General features: G+C 43.1%; 1 protein-coding gene across 1 annotated transcript; it reads right to left on the bottom strand.

Moving 5' to 3' along the window:
• Window positions 1-4,912: 4,912 nt before the first annotated feature.
• Window positions 4,913-24,614, bottom strand: LOC146374316 (PHD finger protein 12-like). The gene is made up of 15 exons (XM_084950621.1): window positions 23,869-24,614; window positions 23,434-23,615; window positions 21,029-21,101; window positions 16,132-16,588; window positions 15,890-16,010; window positions 15,668-15,800; window positions 15,389-15,553; window positions 13,990-14,133; window positions 12,759-13,458; window positions 11,486-11,590; window positions 11,214-11,360; window positions 11,004-11,099; window positions 7,496-7,578; window positions 7,264-7,402; window positions 4,913-6,134 (listed from the first exon to the last, which is right to left on the bottom strand). Exons 1-15 carry the CDS (start codon window positions 23,932-23,934, stop codon window positions 5,662-5,664), a joined length of 3,084 nt encoding a protein of 1,027 aa, XP_084806747.1. The 5' UTR covers window positions 23,935-24,614; the 3' UTR covers window positions 4,913-5,661.
• Between the last annotated feature and the right edge of the window lie 343 nt (window positions 24,615-24,957).

Genomic DNA, 24,957 nt, shown 5'->3' with positions numbered 1-24,957 from the left:
TATTTGATACATGAGTTTCTGAGACCTCTATCTCATCAGCATGATCAATACTTGCCATGATTTCAAAATGTTACGGACAAAACTCTTTTTTGTCTAAAATTAAAATTGTTGTTAACAAAAAGTTGCAAAAAACGCCCAATGTATCAAATATATACAAAAATATATAATAAATATATGATAAAAATACACCATATACAAAATGATATAGCAAAAAAAGTGGATTTTGTTATAAGGGTTATTAAACATCTGAGTTCCAAAAAAATCTGAATTTTCTGGCTATTTTTTGATGGGTTGGGTCTTACAGGGTTAAACTTGGTAAAGTGTAGTGATGTGTCGGTTGCGAACGAAATGGCTCTTAGAGCCGGGTCTTTGACATGAACGACGCAAGCCGGCTCCTTATTGCGAGCCGTGGTTTGTTTGTTTTTTTCCTTTCTCTCACCCTGTCTCTCGCACTTCTTTTCTGCTTCACTCCGCATGCGAGCCTTGTGCTTTGCGCTGGGCAGAGGGGGGAGGGGCGGTAGTTACACTCTCAGCACAGGAACAGAGCGGGAGGGAGAGACAGAGAAAGAGAGCCAGGGACAACAACGTCACATTAGAAAGGTATAGTAGTCATCTACAACTATTTTCAGTTGCGGATGATAAAGGATTAAGAAGGTTTATTCATGCAGGCCCATATGACAGAGAATGTGCATCTTCTTTTTGTTTTCATATTTTAATTTATATTTTATTGTGTTGTGGTTTGCAGTGTTTTGTGTTGTTTCACTTTAAATTTGTTTAAAAGGAAAAAGCTGAAAATTTAAATAGTTAAAAGTTGAACTGTGACTAGTTGGTTTTAGTATTATATGATTTATTTATTACATTTTATGCGGAGTGAATAAATAAAAGTATATTTACGGTGGCCCCTACTGACAAAGCACATACAAACTTCAAAACACGTATTAACTCTGAAGCACGTACAAACTCCAAAACACATAAAAACTCAGAAGCACGTAAAAACTCCAAAACACGAACAAAACACAACAGAAGTGCTCCAGGATGCTAGGGTGCAGTGTTGAGCTTTTGTTACCTAGAGGCTACACAAGCCAGCAAGTACCAACAACCGGATTTGGTGTGTGGTAGTAACAGGTAAATGAAGATTTTTTTAAATTATTTGAATATATATGAGTGCTTGTGTATAAATACACAAACAATACACATATGCTTTCAATTGTGTAATTTAAGTGATCTAGGTAGCTCTGTTATGGAAGTTCAGTTAACGCTAGAAATGTGTTTTGGAGTTTGTACGTGTTTTGTCTCTAGGGGCCACTGTACATATTTATATATAAACATATATAAATAAAACCACTTTTTTAACATTAGTAATTCCTTTTGTGCATAATTTTATATTATTGTTAATAATAAACGAATTAAAGCAACAAAAGAACCTGAAGAGCCGGTTCGGAGCCGAAAGAGCCGGCTCTTTTGAGTGAGCCGAGCCAAAAGAGCCGGTTCTCTAAAAAGAGCCGGAAATCCCATCACTAGTAAAGTGTGATATGTTTAAAATGCCAACAAATTCATCTGAGTTAATTTGTGTGTAGCTGCATTTATTTAACTGAATAACTCCCAGTTGACTTCTTTGAGTGAACGGAGCACACTCGTTACAGTTACAGTTATTAACGTGTCTAACATTACTAACGTGTTTAAGTACTGATTTTGGCAGAAATGATGATACAACATGGGAACAAATTCATGACTAGGTGTAGCAGAGTAACAGCCAACCAATAGACTTAACACACATGAAATGCATGCTGCTAAACGTGTTAACAGACGTCTCTGCTGATTCTCTGTCTCTCTTCCACAGCATGTCTTCTATCCTGTCTTCCTTCTCTCTCCCCAATTGGTCTCAGCAGATGGCCCCGCCCCTCCCTGAGCCTGGTTCTGCTGGAGGTTTCTTCCTGTTAAAAGGGAGTTTTTCCTTCCCACTGTCATCAAAGTGCTTGCTCATAGGGGGTCATATGATTGTTGGGTTTTTTCTCGACTGTTGTTGTGATTTGGTGCTGTATAAATAAAATTGAATTGAATTGAAATGAAATTAGAAGCCTCTACAGTGTTGCGTGGAGATCAGGGGCAGTACCCCTGGACTGGCAGACCGGGGTGGTGGTCCCCATCTTTAAGAAGGGAGACCGGAGGGTGTGTTCCAACTACAGGGGGATCACACTCCTCAGCCGCCCTGGGAAAGTCTATGCCAGGGTGCTGGAAAGGAGAGCTCGTCCGCTAGTCGAACCTCGGATACAGGAGGAACAATGCGGTTTTCGTCCTGGTCGCGGAACACTGGACCAGCTCTTTATCCTCTCAAGGATACTTGAGGGTGCATGGGAGTTTGCCCAACCAGTCTACATGTGTTTTGTGGACTTGGAGAAGGCATTCGACCGTGTCCCTCGGGGTGTCCTGTGGGAGGTGTTGCGGGAGTATGGGGTGTTTGGCCCATTGCTACGGGCCATTCAATCCCTATACAACCGTTGCAAGAGCTTGGTTCACATTGCCGGCAATAAGTCGGACTCGTTCCCGGTGGGTGATGGGCTCTGCCAGGGCTGCCCTTTGTCACCGGTTCTGTTCATAATTTTTATGGACAGGATTTCTAGGCGCAGCCAAGTGGCGGAGGGCTTTCACTTTGGTGGCCTCAGAATCTCATCTCTGCTTTTTGCGGATGATGTGGTTCTGTTGGCTTCATCGGGTGGGGGCCTCCAGCTCGCACTGGAACGGTTCGCAGCCGAGTGTGAAGCAGCGGGAATGAGGATCAGCCCCTCCAAATCTGAGGCCATGGCTCTCAGCCGGAAAAGGGTGGAGTGCCCACTCCGGGTCGGGGATGAGTTCCTGCCCCAAGTGGAGGAGTTCAAGTATCTCGGGGTCTTGTTCGCGAGTGATGGGAGAAGGGAGCCGGAGATCGACAGACGGATTGGGGCTGCAGCTGCAGTAATGCGGACGCTGCACCGGTCCGTCGTGGTGAAGAGGGAGCTGAGTGTAAACGCGAAGCTCTCAATTTACCGGTCACCTATGGCCACGAGCTGTGGGTAGTGACCGAAAGAACGAGATCGCGGATACAAGCGGCGGAAATGAGCTTCCTCCGAAGGGTGACTGGCCTCTCCCTTAGAGATAGGGTGAGAGGTTCGGCCATCCGGGAGGGGCTCAGAGTAGAGCCGCTGCTGCTCCACATCGAAAGGAGCCAGGTGAGGTGGTTCGGGCATCTGACAAGGATGCCTCCTGGGCGCCTCCTAGGTGAGGTGTTCCGGGCATGTCCGACCGGGAGGCCCCGGGGCAGACCCAGGACACGCTGGAGAGATTATATCTCTCGGCTGGCCTGGGAACGCCTTGGTGTTACCCCGGATAAGCTGGAGGAGGTGGCTGGGGAGAGGGAGGTCTGGTCCTCTCTGCTTAGGCTGCTGCCCCCGAGACCCGGCCTCGGATAAAGCGGATGAAGATGGATGGATGGATGGATGGATGAATTGAAATTATTACGATTTTAAATGCTTTGAAATGGGGAAGAAAACCCAAAACACATGGTAGATAAAGGAATGCTACCATCTGCCTAGATCATAGAATAACAAGAATGGAAAAGAAGCATCCAATGATCAGCTCAAGACAGATCAATGATCTGCATTTACCTGTGAGTACTTCAGTAATCAGAAGATGCCTATGTGAAGCCAAGCTATTTGCAAGAAACCCTCGTAAAGTACCATTGATGAAAAAACACATGTATTGAAAAGGTTACAGTTTGGCAAAGAACACACTGACTGGCCTAAAGAGAAGTGGCGCAATATTCTGTGGACAGATGAGAGCAAGATGGTTCTTATTGGGTGTAAAGGCCACTGAATACAAGCCACAGCACTGTGAAGACTGTAAAACATGGAGGTGCAAGCACCTGGGGATCTTTCTTATACTTTGGAGTGGGGCCCATTATTACATAAGAGGCACCATGGACCAGTTTCAGTACCTAAAAACACTGAAAGAGGTCATGTTGCCTTATGCTGAGGAAGAAATGCCCTTAAAATGGGTGTTTCAGTAGGACAACAACCCCAAACACACCAGCAAGTGGGCAACATCCTGGTTGCAGACAAAAACAGATTGATGTTATAAAGTGGCCGGCCCAATACCCAGACCTCAATCTGATTGAGAATTAGTGGAATGACCTCCAAAATTGTCTTCTTGATGCAAAACCCAAGAATGCAGAAGATCTGTTTAATGTAGTCCAGTCAGCTTGGAGGCAGGTGTCAAATATTTGTTGACTCCATGCCCCACAGATGTAAAACAGTGATCAGAAATAATAGTTACACAACTTAATATTAGTTGTGTGCTTAAAGGAAAAGCAAAATCCTCATTTCAGTTTCAGTTTCTACTGTAAATATTCCAGTTTGTAAATGAAAATGCAGACACTTCTATTTTTATGAACAACCTAATATTCTTTTTCTTCATTTTCAGTAAAGAAAAACTTGTTCATGTTTTCATTTGGGATTGAATGTGCACGGCTCCAGGGCCTTTGTATATATGGAAAAAAATGCTATTAAGTGTACCATAGACAAAACTGAAGGCAGAGACAAATCAACAAACCGAAAGCGGCTGCAGCAAAGGTCCGACAGAGCATCTAGACTATCAAGGGCTGAACCATTTTCTAATAGGGGAGGGAGGGTAACACTGCAACATATTCATTTTTTAGAATTTATATTCAACGTTAATTGCAGCTAGGCTCAAAGTGTTAATGCTAACTTATTTTAATAAACAACATTGTCATACGCAAACAACTAGGGTGTGGCAAAGATTATTTTAGGGTGGCACATGCCCACCCCATGCCACCCTTATAGATCCACCCCTGTCAGTACTGAACTTGCTGTCTCAGAAAGTGAAAACAAGGCTGAAAATAACAGGCATAAACACTGAGTTTGTTCTTAGAAAATCTTTCTGTATTTACAGGTTTGAACAGACAAGCAGGTACAGACAAAGAGTGCTTATATACACAGCAGCACAAGATGTTAAAATGAGTGCTAAAACTATACGGTATTTACAGATGGACTACAGCGGAAAGTACAGACTAAGAACAAGTTTTATCACAAAACGTCTGGTACTCTACACAGTATCACAAATTCAATGAGCTGTACAGTTAAAAACCAAAAAATGGCAAATCTACATGAAATCCAATGTTTCTCCAATCGAGAGGCACTGAATTAAAATGTATTTACATTATATATACATGTTATAGTGTATAAGCATGTATGTTTTCATACATATATAGCTACCTGTGGTGCAAAAGCAGCAAAAGAAATTAGAATGTATGGAATTGAATACTACAAAGGAAAAAAACCAAAAAATGTTTGTGCTAAATGGGCTGACTGACAAAAAGGTTACACCATACATAACTAATATACTGGCAAAAACAAAGATTGAGCGCAAGGAAGTAATGTTTGCTCAAAGTCCTAACGGTCCTAACGGTTACGTCAGTCATTTAAAAGAAAAAAGAAAAAAAGAGATTGTCAATAATACTTCAAGTTCATGCAAAGATATAAACCATTAAAAAAAAAAAAAAAAAAAAAAAAAGAACTTTTCCCTGTTGACCAACCAGCTGTGCAGCTTTCCCTTCATCGTGACACAGAAGGTGCAAAATAAGAGGGAGGGCGGGGCTTCCTGTGCGGATTATGGAACAGAGTTAGAACGCAGTACGGGCACTTGGTGGGGAGGTACAGTCTCAGAGTCAGCATCATCCTGGTTGGAAAAGCCGCTTGTTGTGGCAGTGCTGGGTGGTGGTGGTGTGGAGGTGTTAGCGGTGGTGGTGAGGGTGGTGCTGATGACACTGCTGCTGCTGGTGTTGGTGCTTGTGCAACTGGCAGCAGGTGTAGTGGCCTGCTCCTCTTTGGGCTGCTTACTGGCAAACTCAGTGATGCTAAAGACAAATTGGAGGCAGCCCAGTTTGATGTAGCTGCCATGGTGGAGCAGGGCCGTGCCCTCCCAGCCCGCCCCGCTGCCTCCAATTAGACTGGAGCTACTCGCTTTGCAGCTACAAGACGGCTCAGCACCACCCTGACATTGGCTACTCATCACTCCTCCTACTGGCAATAACCCCACCATGGAGTTGGCTCCCTCATCCTCTTCCCGTTTCTTACTGCGACCTACGCAAAGAAGAAATGCGGCAGGTCTGAGAAAGACGTCTGTACAGACTAGTGTCACAGTAAACTCCATTAATGTGGAGACAATGCAACCATGAAAAGATTTCACTGATTACATTTTATCCACAAAATAAAAAATTAACACTTTGTTTTGAAAATGAGACTAAAATCATGTGGAAAGCTGAACTCTGGCAAACATGTTTTACACTCATCATCTATAAACAGTTTCAGAGAAATTTGATTTAATGCTGTTTCACACTGCAGCTCTTTACTAATTAAACATCTGTCCAAATGATCTTTAATAACAGATTAAGACTGGAAGCTTTATGTGATACCAGCAAAATTCAGATTTTACATAACGTGGTCTGCCACAGAACAAGTATATCTGACTGCTCATTTTAGCACTTTATTTATTTACCTTTCTCATTGCTACAATGCCACATGCACCAAGTTTACCACTGTATTGTACGTTTACTACATCCTTACTTTTACTTTGAAATTGCAACTGATAATAATAAGACAACCCGTTCTTTCCCATTTGGTGTTTTCTCTACCAGCAGGCTCGCTGGCTAGATCGCCATTATGGATGGAGATGAACTCCAACACCAAACTCGTGGTTTGTTTTTTTCCCTGCACTTCAAGCTGGCACTCTAACCAGAACCTACAACAGACAGAGAACTGGTTCTCTACACAAACTAATTACATGTACCCATTAAGAATGACAAATGTGACCTTGACAACAATTTGGATGAAGAACACTAAAAGCTGACCAATACTGCAGGAGCAGTGTCAGTGTAACAAACAGGACACTGACATTAAGCACATGGGGGGCTACACTTCCTGAAATTCTAGCCAAACTAAAAATGATTCTTTTCAGTATTAGAGTATAAATTAAAGTATTCCTTTAATTTACAGAAGCAATGATGTTATGATTTCTTCACAAATAAAATTTTAACTATTTTAACCAGAACACATACAGATGAGTGGCTAAGTGGAAGAAGATGGATGGATATTCATAAAAGGTTCATACAAAATCTATGAGCGACGACCTCATCAGCAGTCCAAGTCAAACTGGGCACACAGACCTGGGTTCCTTCAAGCCAATCCAAACAGATGACGGAGATGTACTTACGAATGATTCCTTGGACTTTGGCTACCAGGCCACCAGGTGGACATGGTGAGGTCTTCTCAGAGAAATCGCATGAGTACAGGACATTATCCACTGTGGTGCCATGCTCGCTATAGTTCAGAAGCTCATAATGCTTGGTATTCTGAAGGACGACAAACACACACACACAATTTACATCTTGGTCACTAACAACCACAGGAGTGCTCTGCAGAGTGATGTAGTTTAACGGCCTCACCTCATCATAGAAAATACAGGCATGTTTCCCCGATACGTAGTTGCAGTGACCGTAGTTTGTAAGGCACACATCCATGTCAGCACCTTAGAGAAACAGTTAAAGACTTAAACACCCTTTCCCACAACACAAAGAATACAGATTTGCAACATGGATTTTTTTTCTGCAATATTGACGTGTCAAAATGTATTTTAATGACCTGCACTCCAATGTGACATATTGTGTTTTTGTTCAGTAGTTTCTATTCCACATGGTCCTGTTGTGACCCTCACAGGTCTAAGAACTTACTTTCACAGACAACTTGCTTAAAATACTCCGATTTAAAGATGACGGTATCAACTATCACTCAACCTGACTAATGATGCAGAGATTGGGAGCTAGTACAGGCTCCGTATATTATTATATTATACTCTGTCGTGTACTGCTGCCTGTCGTGCAGAAGTACAGTCATGGTTAAAAGTGTATGAAACACTAAGCAAACCATTGTTGCTTCCATAGAAATAAAGATGACAAGTAGCAGGTACATACTGCTAATCAAACACAACTGATTAACTGATTATCAGCATGAGTGACCACCTCTATAAACTCAGAAGCATTCTGGTGTGTGTCAACATAATGCCAAAGAGGAAAGATGTCTTAAAGAATAAATGAGTGCTGCATGTCAGTATCTGAAGTTGCATGAAGCCAGTCCCAAACACACTCATAATTCTACCATGAGAAAGATTATTCACTATTCAAGTGGAAAACATGCAAGACAGCTGCAAAATATTCCCAGGAGCTAAAGTCCAAAAAAAGTCACCAAGGATCAGGCAGTGCAATGACTCCAAGCACATCAGCAAATCTGTCTGGTGGTTCTGCAAGCTGATGAATGATGGGGTGTTGTTAGTTTTTCCACACACTGCTTCTGCTTCACTTCCCATTTTTATATCTGTAAGAGTGATTAGCTCAGTTCCAAGACACCAAACCAGGGGCCCTGGTACACCTGCTGTGTTGGCAACTTTGCGTATCACCAGCAATGCCATCACACAGCTATATCCATTCATGCTAGCTGTTACGGTGCATGTACGTGCTGCAGTATTCTTCTGAACAATAGGTGTTGCCCGTCCTCCAAATCAGCGCTGGTATAGAAGGAGAAGAAGTCAAAGTTGGAAGCCAAGGAATTTTAAAGTTTTTGCCAAGTTTCAACATCTCCCTCTGTGAAACCTGTGAATCTCTAAACTTCTGTACTGATAATGATGTTAGGATGCCATTAAAAACAGACTTTAACCCAGCTGCAGCAGCAATGGAACGATGCATCATACAAATGGAGCAGTCCCCTCTGCGAATCCCTAACTTATTGTGGTGGAGGGGTTTGTGTGTACCAGGGATCCCAGGGGCTATGTTGCCTGGGGTCTTTTGCCCCCTGGTAGGGTCTGTCATGGCAAATTGGTCCTGGTTGAGGGACCAGACAAAGAGCGATTCGGAAGACCCCTATGGCAAGACCATCGAGAGAACAGTTCACCCTGCCCGGGATAGGGTTATTGGGGCCCCGCCATGGGGCCTGGCCGGGCACAGCCCGAAAGAGGGACATGGGCCCATCTTCCTGCAGGCCCACCACCCGCAGGAGGTACGGTAGGGGTAGGGTGCATTGTGAGCCAGGCAGCGGCCAGGACTGGCAAACCGTCAGGCGACTCAGGAGGGGAAAGCGGTGTTCGACCTGCACTGTGTATAGTGCGGGTGGAGTGCTGCTGACTTCGACTGAGAAAATTGTCGGGCGGTGGAAGGAATACTTCGAGGACCTCCTTTGGGGGCGAGGTCACTGAAGCAGTTAAACAACTCCTTGGTGGCAGAGCCCCTGGGTTGGATGAGGTCCACCCTGAGTTCCTGAAGGCTCCAGATGTTGTAGGGCTGTCTTGGTTGACACACCTCTACAATGTTGCGTGGAGATCAGGGGCCGTACCTCTGGATTGGTAGACCGGGGTGGTGGTTCCAATCTTTAAGAACGGGGACCGTAGGGTGTGTTCCAACTACAGGGGAATCACACTCCTCAGCCTCCCTGGGAAAGTCTATGCCAGGGTGCTGGAAAGGAGAGTCTGTCTGTTAGTCGAACCTCGGATACAGGAGGAAGAATGCGGTTTTCGTCCTGGTCGTGGAACACTGGATCAGCTCTTCAGCATCTCAAGGATACTTGAGGGTGCATGGGAGTTTGCCCAACCAGTCTACATGTGTTTTGTGGACTTTGAGAAGGCATTCGACTGTGTCCCTCGGGGAGTCCTGGGAGTATGGGGCGTCTGGCCCATTGCTACGGGCCATTCAGTCCCTATACAACCGTTGCATTGGTCCATATAGACGGCAATAAGTTGGACTTGTTCCTGGTGGGTGATGGGCTCCGCCAGAGCTGCCCTTTGTCACCGGTTCTGTTCATAATTTTTAAGGACAGAATTTCTAGGCGTAGCCAAGGGGTGGAAGGCTTTCACTTGGGTGGTCTCAGGATCTCATCTCTGCTTTTTGCAGATGAAGTTGTTTCTGCTGGCTTCATCAGGTGATAGCCTCTGGCTTCCTTCGGAACGGTTCACAGCCGAGTGTGAAGCGGTGGGAATGAGAATCAGCACCTCCAAATCTGAGGCCATGGTTCTCAGCCGAAAAAGGGTAGAGTGCCCACTCGGGGTCAGGGACGAGTTCCCGCCCCAAGTGGAGGAGTTTAAGTATCTCGGGGTCTTGTTCACAAGAGACGGGAGCAGGAAATCGACAGACGGATTGGTGCGGCGGCCGCAGTGTTGCGGACGCTATACAGGTCTGTTGTGGTGAAGAGAGCTGAGTGTAAAAGAGATCGCGGATACAAGCGGCGGAAATGGGCTTCCCCCGAAGGGTGGCTGACCTCTCACTTGAGATAGGGTGAGAAGTTTGGCCATTTGGGAGGGGCCCAGAGTAGAGCCGCTGCTCCTCCACATCGAAAGGAGCCAGTTGAGGTGGTTAGGGCATCTGACAAGGATGCCTCCTGGGCGCCACCTGGGTGAGGTGTTCCGGGCATGTGCCACCGGAAGGAGGCCCCGGGGCAGACCGAGATTATATCCCTCGGGTGGCCTCGGAATGCCTTGGTATTCCCCCAGACAAGCTGGAGGAAGTGGCTGGGGAGAGGGAGGTCTGGGCTTCTCTGCTTGGGCTGCTGCCTTCGCAACCCAGCCCCGGATAAGCGGAAGAAAATGGATGGATGGATGGATGGATGACCAGCAGAGATGACAGCTTACAACAGGTAACATCAATTTTGCTTTACGGTGACATTTGCCAGGCACCACACAGCAGGTATAATGGGTCCTACTTATGTTCCACTTCTGTCTTACTAAACTTTAGTCATAAGGCAAGAGTCTAACCTAAATCAAACATGATTGAAAGGAGTTTGGTGAAGTGGTATGATTTTTAAAAAGTACGTCAGTACGTGAACCTTTCCCCATCAAAGGTGAAACCTAAGAGTGGCTCAGAGCCAGGGCACAGAATGCAGCAGGGTCAAAGTCACAGCGACTGAATGTCCTACCTGATCCTATGTGTAACGTCCTATAGCACATGCTGACAGCTGCTCCTCTTCCTGTCAGAGGGTAAAAGACCGCTCTGGCTTGCACCTTTTTCTGACCTGGGAGGAGGAGAGTGTAGGTTTTAATAATTAGAACAAAACAGCAATCAAACAGCAGAAAAACTGACTTCTTGACAAGTAAACAGACTAAATTGTAGTGCAAAGGTGTCTTACTGTTTGGGTGGGGTGCTGAGGTTTTTGGGGTAGTGCTGGTGGTGGGGGGAGGTTGAGTGCTGGGCACTTTGGGAGCAAAGAGCTGCTGGATCCTCTGATAGGCCAAGAGCTTGATCATCTCTGTATCCAGTTTGTCCAGCTCGATCCCTGCACACACACACACAAACACACAACCGCTAAAAGCTAATTACATCTTCGTGTGCTTCATAGCAGAACACAGCAATACGAAGGCTCTTAAACTGTCACATGTGGCCACAGAGTGACAAACTCACCCCCATCCTCCTCTTTTCCATCCTTCATGCAGCTGGACAGGTTGGTGATGGAGGGCAGTGTGTTGGGCAGCAGTGAGTCCGTCAGTGCAGGAGCAGCCTTTATGTCTGAGGGACAGGAGAGAAAAAAAGAGACAAATTGATGAGATGAGATGAGATGAGATGAGATAAAAGAAGGACCAGAAAAAAGACAGTTTTTGATAGTTCACTATAAAGGAAAAAATTGCACAGGAACTATTACTGAGATAGAAGGCAAAGCAAGTCGTATCTGAATAACTTTTTTTTCTTCATAACTCAGTAACTGAAAATAAAATGTTCTCTTAAATGGCCATGTATCCTTTTGGTAAATGGGGCTGCACGACACAAAATATGCAAGAAAACTGTTAGCACTATCGATTATGTCAGCAGTGAGTATTCAATTAATAGCAACAGTAAACATTCAAAAGAGAGAAAACTCAGGTATTTTAAAATGAACTTTTCATTTGTTTCCACTTTAGAAAATGCTTGTTTTGATAGTTTAACAATACACAGTATCTGCCAAAAGAGCTCAAGTCTTTCACTGTATTTACATCCCATATCACAATCACATTTCCACTTTCTTGAAGAAACATTTTCCTAAAGACAAAAAACTGATTTAAATAACAGAATCACAAATTTACAATTTTTTTTCTGCCAAATAAAATAAGCTATGCATCCCATCCATCCTAGACTGAGGCATGAAATAAAATGACCTTCTTCCCATTTTCATGGAGCTCTTTCTTACATTATGAGGGGAAAAAAAGAGTTCTGACAGTATTGCATCTCCTGGATGAAGCAGAGTTGGTCAGTGTGCACGCGTGTGAATGCATGTGTGTTAAAGTGTGCGAGTGAATGTGTGTAAGACTTCAAACAAGCATGTAGTGCCTGCAGTGAAGAAAGGTGAGCATATAACCATTCTCAGTTCTGAGGCCTTCTCTGTGCTTTAATGCAAAACAGACGTTATGAAAGTGGAGATGTTAATACTAATAATAATTCAGCCTAACAGCATGACTATTAACACAATTTCTTAATGTTAAAAATGTATTTATATTAATTTAAATATGTAAAATAATGTTGCTGTAGCCTTAAATTAAATGTTCTCTCATGCACACCATGGCCCCCGTTACATGTATAATGAGGAGAGAGTAACGTAATGATTACTTGAGTATATTATTACTATTAGTATCATTATTATTATTATTAGCTGTATAAAGTGATACATTTAGACTGCAGCTTTGACATTTCTGATGATGTGTACCTGGAGTAGGTGCTGATCCAAACTTTACTGTGTCGTGCTCCTGGCTGCCTCTAGATGGTGCATCTGTGAAGGAACTGCTGGTGATTGAGAAGGAGGGCTTTTCATCGGTGCTCACACACTCCTCCTGGGGCTCTGTCTGGCTCCTGTGGTTCTGTTGGCCACTGTGGGGCCATATCGTGGGGGCAGTGGGGCAGTTCTGTTGAGCACATGCATTTACAGTGCTCTCGGGTTCCTTCTTAACCGTTTCTGTTCCTATGTGGTTCACCAGTCCAGAGGCAGAAGCTGATGGCGTTTTCCCAGGCTTCAGTCTGTTCTGTAGCTCAGCTTGCCTGCAGGAATCTGAGGCACTGTTACAGTCTACAGGTCCATTGGCTCTGGGAGGCTGAACCAATTCCAGAGGCCCATTAGGTTTCCTACAGTTCTGACATGGTGTCACGGTGCATTTGCAAAGAACTAGCCCTGATGGGCTGTCCTTGGAAAGAGAGGCCCCCTGGGAGTCACTGGGTGTACTGCAAGCTTTAGAGCAGGGGTCAGGGGAAGAAGTCCTTTCTAATGAGGCCTGAGTTTTCATGTCCTCTGATGTTCCACTTGATTGTGTATTTGCTTTCTGCTCAAAGTGCCACTCTGTTGATGAGGCCTTCTGTTTGATGGATAGGTGTCGCATGATACTGCACTGGAGAGCGATGACATCCTGAAGCCACTGTTCAACACAACACATGTATGTTTTTATAAAGAAGCAACCAGCAGTTCTGTTGAGAGGCCCTCCCCTTCATCAAAGATTCATTTATATCACACAAACAAACAGATACCAGAATTTATCTTTTGCTGCAATTTTCAATTAATTACTCAAAGCTCTACAGTCTGTGAAAAAAACAGACTTTCTAATGCAACTGTTGCAAAGTGCCGTGAAGCAGTTGGTTCAGCTTTCAGAACTTCTGAAACTGAATTTTCTGTTACTTTCTGATAAACACAGTACACAGGATGTGTCAGTGTTTCACTCATCTACACCAAAAATCAAACTCTCTAAAAACTTCTTGTCCAAACTCTCATCCAATCATCCAAAATGAAAAGGAAAGCAATCAATCATCTTTAAACTGCACTCCTATTAATCTCACATCCTATTACATCAGATGACACAGATTGTAGCACACAAAAGCCTGTTTCAGGGAACTATCATTACAATCTGACTTAAAGAACATGTTAGGCAGCTGCTGGGTTCTCTTGTGCCTACCTCCTGCTGCTCAGCCTCTGTGGTGAAATGCTTTGTGGGCTGATGGTCAGGAATCCCACTACAAACCAGCTCCAGCTGGCGCACCCCTGCAGGAAGCAGCATGGGCGGAGGATTCTGGTACTGGGACTTGATGGCATCTGGCACCTGAATAAAAACACTGACTGTTAGAGACAATTTAACACTTTCTAGCAAATTAACCAGTATGTTCAGATGTGTCTAAAAATAGCATCTAACTCACAAAGGTCACTTCATATACAAGTGCACAACTGCTTAAATTTCAGAAGCTGAAAAAAAGACAGTATGTCAGTATCTAGGTAGAGCAGGGCGAAATGACCAAAAATATTTATCACGATATGCATTTGAAAATTTGCGATAACGATATAATTTGCACTAGACAAAACACTTTACAACTCCACAACTTTATTAGTGCAAAAAAAAAAACAAACAAACAAAAAAAACACATCAATGTATTTTCACTTAAACAAGCAGCTGTTTTTTATGTGCATTAAAGTTACATAAAAATGTAACAGTGCAAATTCCTCGCTGACAGTTTAACCAAAAGGCATTTCCAGTGGAAATTGGCCGACATATCCTCAGCATAACCATGTATAATATCCACAAAACTTAAGAGGTTATACACACACAGTACAGTAATATTATGTTGAAGCACAGTACGTATCACTCCGAGGCTCCTGCCTACGATAGCCGTAACGCTCCGACAATCCATCAAGCTGTGCGGCTTCGTAGCTTAGCAACGTCGTACTAAAACATTTGACAGATTTTCGAGCGCCGTGTACCACATAAAATCATTTCGAGGTCAGTAAACACAACAAGAATTCATACATAAGGCACACGGGATTATAAGGGGCACTGTCGATTTTCAGAAAAATCAAAAGGATTGATTTTAAGTGTGCCGTATTTTCCAAAAAACACGGTAATAACGATGGCCCGCTAGCATGCGCTACCAAAAATAGTGCTTTGTTGTGTATCTGACGGATGAAAGCCAAACCAGTTCCACACCATTGAAGTTGCAGCATTTTTACAAACCAATTCTGGTTCATCTGTTTCATTCAATGAGCCGCTTTCACTCTTCTCATTCTCCGTTGCCGCCATGCTTTTTCTGCCATGTGCGTATGAAAACAAAGGCACTGCGCATGCGCGTTTTACCCATATTCTATCGCGATATTTCATTTTCCTATCGTTGCCCAACATTACACCGGTATTAGCGTGAACGGTATGATATAGCCCAGCCCTATATCTAGGTATTACTGTCTTAGTGTAACAGATATATTATTAAAGCCATTAATTTCCTAGATCTCCACCTGTGTTCCAGTGGCCAAGAAAAAAGGATTATATGAAATCCAACACACTGCACCGTCACACTGAGACGCACGTCTACCTTGATGGTTTTCTTGTTGCGCTGGTGAGTGGTGCGCCGGTTGGGAGCATTTTGTCGATGTACTCTACGCAGGAAGTCCAACTTAACTGCGTGCTGGGACATCCTGTCCTGGAACTGATCGAAGAGCTGACAGCGGCTGGACAGGCTGAGGCTCCTCTGATTCAGCTGCACGGCAAACAAACATTTGAGATAAAATAGAAAAATATATCAATAAAAATTTACATCAATAAAAGGAAAGGGAAAGCAGCTTTAGCTTAGAATCAGCACAGTGCATCTTACTACTAAGTGCTCGACATGGTTTGGACACATCCATTTGCCGGCAGGTAAAGCTGTGAGTGGAGGGTCCAGACAGTCCATGTGGAACAGGAGGGGACAGTAATCGCACTGGATCAGCGGAGCCAACCTGCAACTCCTGAGAGACCAAATAAATAGAATTAGTACCTGCTGTCAACACTTCAGGGCTTCGTCTACTTCTTTGCACTGTGGTCTAGAACTGCTGACCTGTTGCATGAAAAGCAGATTTTGACTGGCAAAGGGACTAGACCATTGGGATCCAGTTCATGCTGAGGCCTCCTGAAGGGCTTTCCAAGCAGCTCTTCTTTTTTCCTCCGTTTACTGCTGCCTAGAAATCCAAACAAAAGAGCAACATTGAAGAAACAGTCTAAACTGCGTATATAAAGAGGTATTTTAAACTTAGGGTGCTGAAAGAAATCATATTTTGGTAGTCATTATGACTGACTGACCTGGTAGTGCAGTGGTGCACGTGAGCTCACTCGGCAGCTGAAACTGAGTGGGGTTTCTCTCCATAGCAGCTGCTATTAGGAGCTGAAAGGGCCTCTTGAGAAGTCGCGGTGTCGGAGCAGAAACTGTAGAACTCTCGAGCTCTGCACCCTGAACTTCATCCTCAGGCTCTGCTGCCTCCTCCTCTCCATCGTTCTGCTCCTCTGAGGGGGTTGGGGTGGATGAAGTGTTGGAATTTGGAGTCCCAGGTCGGCTGCTTGGCCTGCTGCTGGTTCTGCGGTCCAATAGTCGCACCTGGGCCACTCGTAGACCAGGGCCTGCAGCTCCGGCCCCCGGAGGAAGACCGTCAAGCCGCAGTGGGCCAGCATTGAGCTCCAGCTCCACGGATGGAGAAGCAGAGCGCTTGGAGGAGGATTTCTCTGGCAGGCCGTTGGTCTGTTCAGACTTCTGTTCTCTTTTCTGTACAAAGTCACACAAAAACCCAAACACTGATTTAAAAAGCCATCTCTTGACCCTGCTGTCTTAGCAAATTATAGATGAATCTCTAATCTTCCTTTTATCTCAAAGATTCTTGAAAAAAATCATTTTAAAAAAAGCTAACAGATCATCTGCAGAGGAATGGCTTATTTGAACAGTTTCAGTCAGGTTTCAGAGCTCATCACAGCACAGAAACAGCTTTAGTGAAGGTTACAGTTAATCTTCTTATGGCCTCTGACAGTGGACTCATCTCTATACTTGTTAGACCTCAGTGCAACGTTCGATACTTTTGACCATAATATTTTATTAAATTATTATGGTCAAGCATAATATTTATTAGAGCATGCTGTAGGTATTTATTTCTGCAGTGGTTTGTATTAGGGCTCCCACGATTTGTCAACTAGCCACGATTACGTCGACTATCAAAATCGTTGACGACTAATTCAATAGTCAATGTGTCGTTTGAAGCTTTGTAAGACCCCGAAAGATGCAGGAATAAGTAGTAGGATTTAAGAGTGTAACAACGAAATGAAACAGAAGATGGCAGCACTGCATGTACAAGGATGCCAGCTGCCGTTAAAACCTGAAGAAGAAGAACCAGGCTGTGTCCCAATCCAGCGACCGCACGTTTCGGAGTATGCATTTTGAGACCGATTACGTCACAGCGACGCGACGACGGCTGTCACAATCCGAAGTGTACTCCAAATGCGGTTGCCAAATGCGCCATCAATTTCCCCAAATTTGAAGTGTGGTCCGTTGTAGACTTCGTGGTCCCATACATCCAACAATTCATAGCGCGACAGTGGGTGTGGATAATTTTGCCAAAAAATACGGCAGACTGCTGAAGCGGAGTGGCCGAAGAGTAAACTTTTAAAAGTAAGTACTGAATGTTATGTCACTTATTTATGTGTGAATGTTTAATAATGAAGAACATTAAAACATTACTGTTGGCCACATCTCGGCAAAGTTGTGTGACATTAGTGATGTTTGTACTTTCAGCATCAGCTTGGTTTTAAAGCATTTACTTTAAAATATACGGCGTTCAATAGTCGACCTTAATCTTACAGAGAATGTGATGATTTTATGGATAATTAAAGTCAGTCATATATCCACAAACACAACAAGCTGAAAGTCAGTGATGCTGCTCGGTTTGCAGTCCTGAATATCACGGCACAAGCAGGATTCACTGCACTGTTAATGTTAGCTATGTTATATTGCTGCCTCTGTTCGGTGGTGTCGAGCTAAACGGACTTTAACGTGCGTTTGAACGAGCTGACGGTTCACTCGTTAAGCTGAAAGAAAGATGCTTTAATCACAGGAGTCACAAATGTGTCCACTGTACCATCTGGGAACTCTTCTTGTTTAGCACTCGTAATAACACAAACACTAAATCCTCCTTTTCTTGTGCTGTTTTGTAGCAGTGTATACACCTGAGACTGTCACCTGTCTGTCCTGCACTCTCTCTCTTTTTCTTTCTCTCTGATTGTGTAATAAAAGTATGAACATGTGTTTATAAGTTACACTTGTGTTTGAATCCTGCAGCTTATCACACATTTGATTTTCATGTGTGACAACTGCAAGTGTCCAGAGTGAGGACAGACTGAGGGACCCACTGCTGCACATCATCTGTGAGGCTTTGCACCCCTGATGATCCACCAGGACAAACTCAGCAGTGTGTGAGGAAGAGGAGGAGGAAGAGCCAGCAGCAGCTGACAGATGGAGAGAATAGACAGACTGTTCCCTGTTTGTGAAGGACTGCTAGAAAAGTTTAGACGTAACTAATTGTCTGTCCTGAATCAGTCTTATTAGGTAATGTTCAAATAATTTTATCATTCCAGTGTTTTCAGTGTGGGAGAAAGTACTCAGGGCCTTCAAGTTACACACTATGAAAGGCAGCAACAAGTTTAATATTCAGAAACCTAAAGTATGTATCAGCAGCAGAATGGACCTAAAAATAAATGTTTGTTTCAGGTCTATGAAGCTTTGAGTATTTTGGATCAGTAGTACTGCTGTGTTTGTTGCATCATATTGCTGTAATTGTTTATATGCTTTATATATTCTGAGGTAAGTTGATCTATAGTGTTACATCATATTCTATAAGGATGTTATGTGTTTGTAGACTTTCTGCCCAGTTTGACCCATTTAGCAGAAGTCAGCCTGTTTAAGGCTCTGATATCTATTCTGTATGACTTACAGCAGTCATGACATGGTATGATTTTCTCACCCAATAAAGGAATATTTAATATATCAGTCTACTCTTCATTTTATCAGAAACTGTTATCACAGCTCGTACATTTTCTTTTTTCCCACATATATGTAAGCATTGAGCCAAATTTAGTAATGCCAACAAATTAAATGAACAATATTTGTCTCTTATGTATAATACATCTATATATATATACACTGTCAAAGGTACTTGTCTTTGAGTGAAGATTTAAGGTGATAGGAAATTTGAATAAATGCAATTTGAATCTTTACTGAAGTTCAAGCTCACTGCTGTAATATATCATAATAATCTGACAATAACTATAATATTGGCCATATTATATTTACATTACCACAGTGAGATGACTTTAGTCTCATGAACAACATTAGCTAATTGTTATTTACTAACTAATCTTGAAATGACTGTTCAGTACAGAAATGAAGCCCAACAATCATGTTTTACAGTCCCGTGGTCTCAGCCTCAGATACTCAACTAATCAAAGTGATGTCATAAAAAAAATGAACAAACAAAACATTTTTTCTGCTTCATTTCTGTCAAACAATGCTGTATGAAACGTTTCTCGCGGTTTGTATCATGGTTGCTAGGCAACCTGAGCAGCGCGACGAAGGCTAGACCGTCCCATTTCACAACCTCTCACTTCCGCACTTCTCGTACTTCCTAGTACGCGCCGTTCCTAGTACGCAAACTGTGCATACTCCGAAGCGTACGGTCACTGGATTGGGACACAGCCGCAGTCTCCGGTATCATAGCTGTGTCCAAATTCAGGGGCCGCACCCTTCGGAGACCGCATTTGGAGGCCGATTACATTACAGCGACACGAGGAAGGCTGTCCAAATTCGAAGACTCCGACAAATGCGTCCTTCATTTCCCCAGATTTCAAGGATGGGTCGGGTGTATCCTTCGTTGCCCAACCTATCCCAGAATTCATAGCACAGCCCAGCCAATTCCAGTTTCCAACAATGACGGCAGCTACTTAGTTTTAATATTACTCTTTGTGGGTCACAAAATAAACTTTTAAGATATTTTCAGGCGAGAATTCAGCTGTGTAAACTTCAAATATCTGATCAGTTTATCAAGACATCACATTTTTGCAAAAGTGCACCAACATTTTCGGAGACATCTGTTACCCACCAGCTCGATAGCTAGCCGGGGCTCAAGGCTCACTAGAGCCGACGAGAACACCGAACTCCCGGCACATCGTTTTTCATCGTTTACATTTTAAATGCTTCCCTTAGGCAGTATCATCAGCAGTATCACAGTATACATTTTCACTGCTATGCAGAGGACACCCAACTTTATTTATCCATGAAACCAGATAACACACACCAATTAGGTAAACTGCAGAAATGTCTTAAAGACATAAAGACCTGGATGGCCGCTAACTTTCTGCTTCTTAATCCAGATAAAACTGAGGTTATTGTATTTGGCCCTGAAAATCTTAGAAATATGGTATCTAACCAGATTCTTACTCTGGATGGCATTACCTTGGCCTCCAGTAACACTGTGAGGAACCCTGGAGTCATTTTTGACCAGGATATGTCCTTCAACGCACATATTAAACAAATATCTAGGACTGACTTCGTCCAATTCCAATCTTTGCGTAATATCTCTAAAATAAGAAATATCCTGTCTCAGAGTGACGCTGAAAAACTACTTCATGCATTTATTACTTCTAGGTTGGACTATTGTAATTCATTATTATCGGGATTGTCCAAAAACTCCCTGAAAAGCCTTTAATTAATCCAAAATGCTGCAGCAAGAGTACTGACAGGGACTAGAAAGAGAGAGCAGATTTCTCCTATATTGGCTCCCTGTTAAATCCAGAATTAAATTCAAAATCCTGCTCCTCACATACAGCATATGTAAGCATATAGTTGGGCTGGATCAGTATTTTTTCTTCAGTCACCTTTCTGACTCACTATGTGTCACGGCAGATGGCCCCGCCCCTCCCTGAGACTGGTTCTGCCAGAGGTTTCTTCCTGTTGAAAGGGAGTTTTTCCTTCCCACTGTTGCCAAAGTGCTTGCTCATTGCTTTTCTCTGCATGTATATTATTGTAGGGTAAAATATTATTGTGATTTGCCGCTGTATAAATAAAATTGAATTGAACTGATTTATCAGTACATAGAACACACTCTCCAGGATACATTTCAAAAGCAGAATGAATCAAATGTGTAACAGAACATCTGTCACTCACCTTCTTTCGAACATTGCAGCGATGACACATCCATTCCCCTGGAGGAAGCATTTCTTCACTCAGAGGTGGGTTGCTGTCGTAAGAAGACAGAAATTAAATATTTAATAAGATAAAATGAATCACAATTTCTAATTCTCATTTCATTCAAATGAAAAACTGATTTGATCCCATTGTTTTGGTATCAAAACAAAAGTCTAGCTTCTTCTGTCTCCATCTGGTGGGCCAATGGCTGCATTACAACAAAAGCATCCACACAGTGCAAAGTAATGGCAGTTACCAATGTTACATTTTCATTACAGTAGCTGACACATTCATTAATAATCAACTGCTCCCAATGTTTTACACTACATAGTGCCCCCATTCAAGAAAACTTTCATCAGATCCACCTCATTTCACCTTACCATTTTTTAAAATTATGTCTGGTTAACTGTTACCTTGGTATTTCCATCACTCATCTGCTACTTGCAACCACCATCCATTTAATAGTTATTCATAAAATTACACTTAGTGACCAAACTGAACCATCTATCTATCATGCTTTGTTACTCCTTTCTTTTTAACTTGCATTTTTAACCATGGTGGTGCAGTGACTAGCACTGTTGCCTCACAGCAAGGAGCTCCTTAGTTTGATTCTACCACCTGGCCGGGGCCTTTCTTTGTGGGGTTTGCATGTTCTCCCCGTGTTTGCGTGGGTTCTCTCTGGGTACTCTGTCTTCCTCCCACAGTCCAAAGACAAGCAGTTAGTGAGGTTAGGTAAAATGATGATTCTAAATTGCCCATAGGTGTGAATTTGAGTGTGAATGGTTGTCCATCTCTACGTGTTCGCCGTGCGACAGACTGGCGAACTGTCCAGGGTGTACCCTGCCTCTCGCCCTATGGTAGCTGTGATAGGCTCCAGCTCCCCTAGTGACCCTGACGAGGATAAGCGGAAGAGAATGGCTGCATACCGTTAGTTTGCTTGTGGTAAGCTTATTTAACTACTTTTTCTCTTCACTCATTATTATTTGTCTATTTTAACAATTTATTCATTTCTATTGGCTGTTTGTTTCTATAGTTTCTAGTCAACTTTAAACTTTTTTTTTTTGCTGATGCTGATAATTGCAGAATTTAGCATAAAAATTGGACTAAGAAAAACAAAACATATCCAGTAAAATGACAACAATAATACATTCCTCCACAGATTAAAAAAATGAAACAAGTTTTTTTTTAATGATACTTTTGTGTTTGAAGTGGTCACATGTGAGATGCGCTGTGCATGGCACAACTGAGTTGTCACCCCATGTAACACTGTCTTTTACATTATAGACATTAAAGCAGCAAAATTCGTCAATACATATTTAAAATCTGAAGGCGTCCACAGGTGTGGCTATATATGTACAGACGGGTTTTATACGGTTTTCAGGTGACAGTCTGGACTCAATTCTTCCAAATACCTAAGTAATACAGAAAAAATTATACGGGTATTTATTATCGCTGCGGCACCGAAATTACCTCAACAAACGCTGTTATACCCGTCCAAAAAAACTGCGGAATATTTCGTCCGTATTATTAATGCACCCCTTTTCCATCAGAGTTGATTTTAAAGGTTTGTAAGATGGCGGTGGAAGAAGGGGGGAAAGAGCAACGAGGTCGCCATATTGTAAACAGAGGCTACATTTTTACCAGCAGCTCCGCTGGCTGCAGCCTCGGCAGGAGGGGAGGACCGACTGCAAGCTAATTCTAGCCTCTTGCAGATACGACATATTTAAGCATTTATTCAAACTCCTGTATGTTATATTTTCATTAGCGACGCGTGAAAATAAGTTTGCTATACACTTTCAAACTATATAAAGTCCAAAAGTCAGTATACAAGATAGACGACTGGGATAACAGTGCACAGTCCTCCCAGAGCAAGAAAACATTCTGCTCTGTTACTTTAATTATCAGTTCCCATCTTAGATCACCAAACGTCTTTTAATTAACTTCAACTGCTTTATTTCCTGAGATTCTGAAAATTTGTGCAAGTAAATTCGACATGCAAGCAGCTTCCAGAGAAAAATGGGAGTTAATAATAAACCTTACAGAGTGCAACACAGCGGCTAAAGCCGGCCTCCATGGTTAACGTGAACGGAGAACACAGCGGGAATTTCGGAAGAACAATTGATCGTTAAAGTTGACTTTTCATTGATATAAGCGTGAGCTTTTGTAGCGAAAAAACTATCAGGCAAAATGAAATCATTTAACAGATCATTTCTTTACACATTTCAAATCATGTGTCTATGAGAATCGGAACCACAGCGAAACGGTAACCGAGGACAATCACTGGAGTTAGCATTCAGCCATCTTTACACATAACTGACGGGGACTAGCAGTTATTTCTGCTTGTTTTACTGACTCTGTGCGTGTTCTTCAGTCAAATAACTTACCAGCACTGGAGATGGAAAGCTGCAGGACAGTGGTCACAGCACAGCAAGTCTCCCCCTTCCCTGCAACTATCGCAGGTGTCGTGGTTAGTCGCCCTGCCGCTCCTCCGGACGTCCCTCACCAGTTTCCGACTCCGTTTCTCTACCTCATCTGACTTCGGGGGCGCCAGCAGTGTTTGAATTTGCTGCAAAAGTTGTTCAGCTGTTTAGTTTGACATCGCGGCTGTCCTTTGCTTGTCTAGTGTCCGCTGTGACGTTTATACAGAGCGGTAACAGTAATTTGTGGCCTCCGTTACCAAGCCGAATTAGCTAGCTAAGAGCTTGACAGCGGGCTATAGTGATGATGACAGCTGCGATTCAAATTTGGTAAAATATATTAAAGTGTTAGCAACAGAGGAATGTTTCGCTTAATTAAGGCCTTAGACATAGCAGCCTTACCTCCATTAAGCCCCCAGAGGTATCCAAATCGTACACAATCGTTGGGGTCTCCATTTTGTCCCACATTCATCCAGAAACAGACTTTGCAAAAGGAATTTGCGAACCAAGTGCCTCGGTGCTCACAATAACCACGATAAATCCTGTAAGAGATTACTTCCCGAACGTTTTCGGTCAGAGGATGTCTGGTAAATCGACGTTAGCTATCGTTAGCTGCCCAAAGGAGCTAGCTAGGCAAACGTCAACCAGTCAAGGTTGTGAAGCTAGCGGTCTCACTAGCTGCCGTGGTTGGCCATAAAAAGGTAACAAAAATGACGTCTAACTATGTAGTTAAAATACTGATTCTTTAGCACCACTTTTTATGTGTAAGTGCCACGAAAACATACAGAATTTTCTATCAGTAGACTACTGCTCTTAGCTACACAATCCATCTGCGGCCTAGCTGGCCAGCCATGATTCTTGTTTCTGCTCCTGCAAAAAGGAGCGCTGTAAATCTGCAAAGCCCTCCGCTCCCATTGTCAAAACAAAATGCAACCAAACAATCCAGGAGAAAACTAGATGTAGTACGGCCCAAAACCTGGTTTCCGACAGCGTCCGGAATGTATAATCCTCAAATCAAGTATGTGGAAATGCAAATTTGGTTGATGTTATTGTTGTGAAAAGGCTGTGCATCTACACTGGCTGCTAGCAACATCCTTACAGTTGGCGCAACCGCGCACACCGGACACGCATGCGTATTGGAACGGATATAGATAATTACGGATACATTATAACGAAGCGGTAAAACAACAACGTGTTTTGAGTGGCACTGACGTTTTGAAGTTATTTTATTTGCTATGACTTTCCCTGTCGGTTGCCTTATGGCACTACTCATTACTATTGTGCCCACGTACTTGTGCTGCTACGAGAGTAGCATTAACTGCTTCTTGCTTCAATAGCTTTATTGTTTGTTGTTTAAAGAACACGACTCATGTAATTTGCACTTCTGCTGCAATAGCGTTTCAGCTGCTCAAATGACCATCTTAATTCTTCTTCCGCTTGCTCAACATGTAGTCTATGTAGACAGCATCCATCCATTCTCTTCCGCTTATC

This window comes from Perissodus microlepis, chromosome 14 (genome assembly GCF_051167445.1).
Source record: "Perissodus microlepis isolate ML-2025 ecotype Zambia chromosome 14, ASM5116744v1, whole genome shotgun sequence".
NCBI classification, from domain to species: Eukaryota; Metazoa; Chordata; class Actinopteri; order Cichliformes; family Cichlidae; genus Perissodus; species Perissodus microlepis.
Note: the sequence above shows the minus strand (reverse complement) of the source record. Positions and strands in the feature narration are given on the sequence as shown.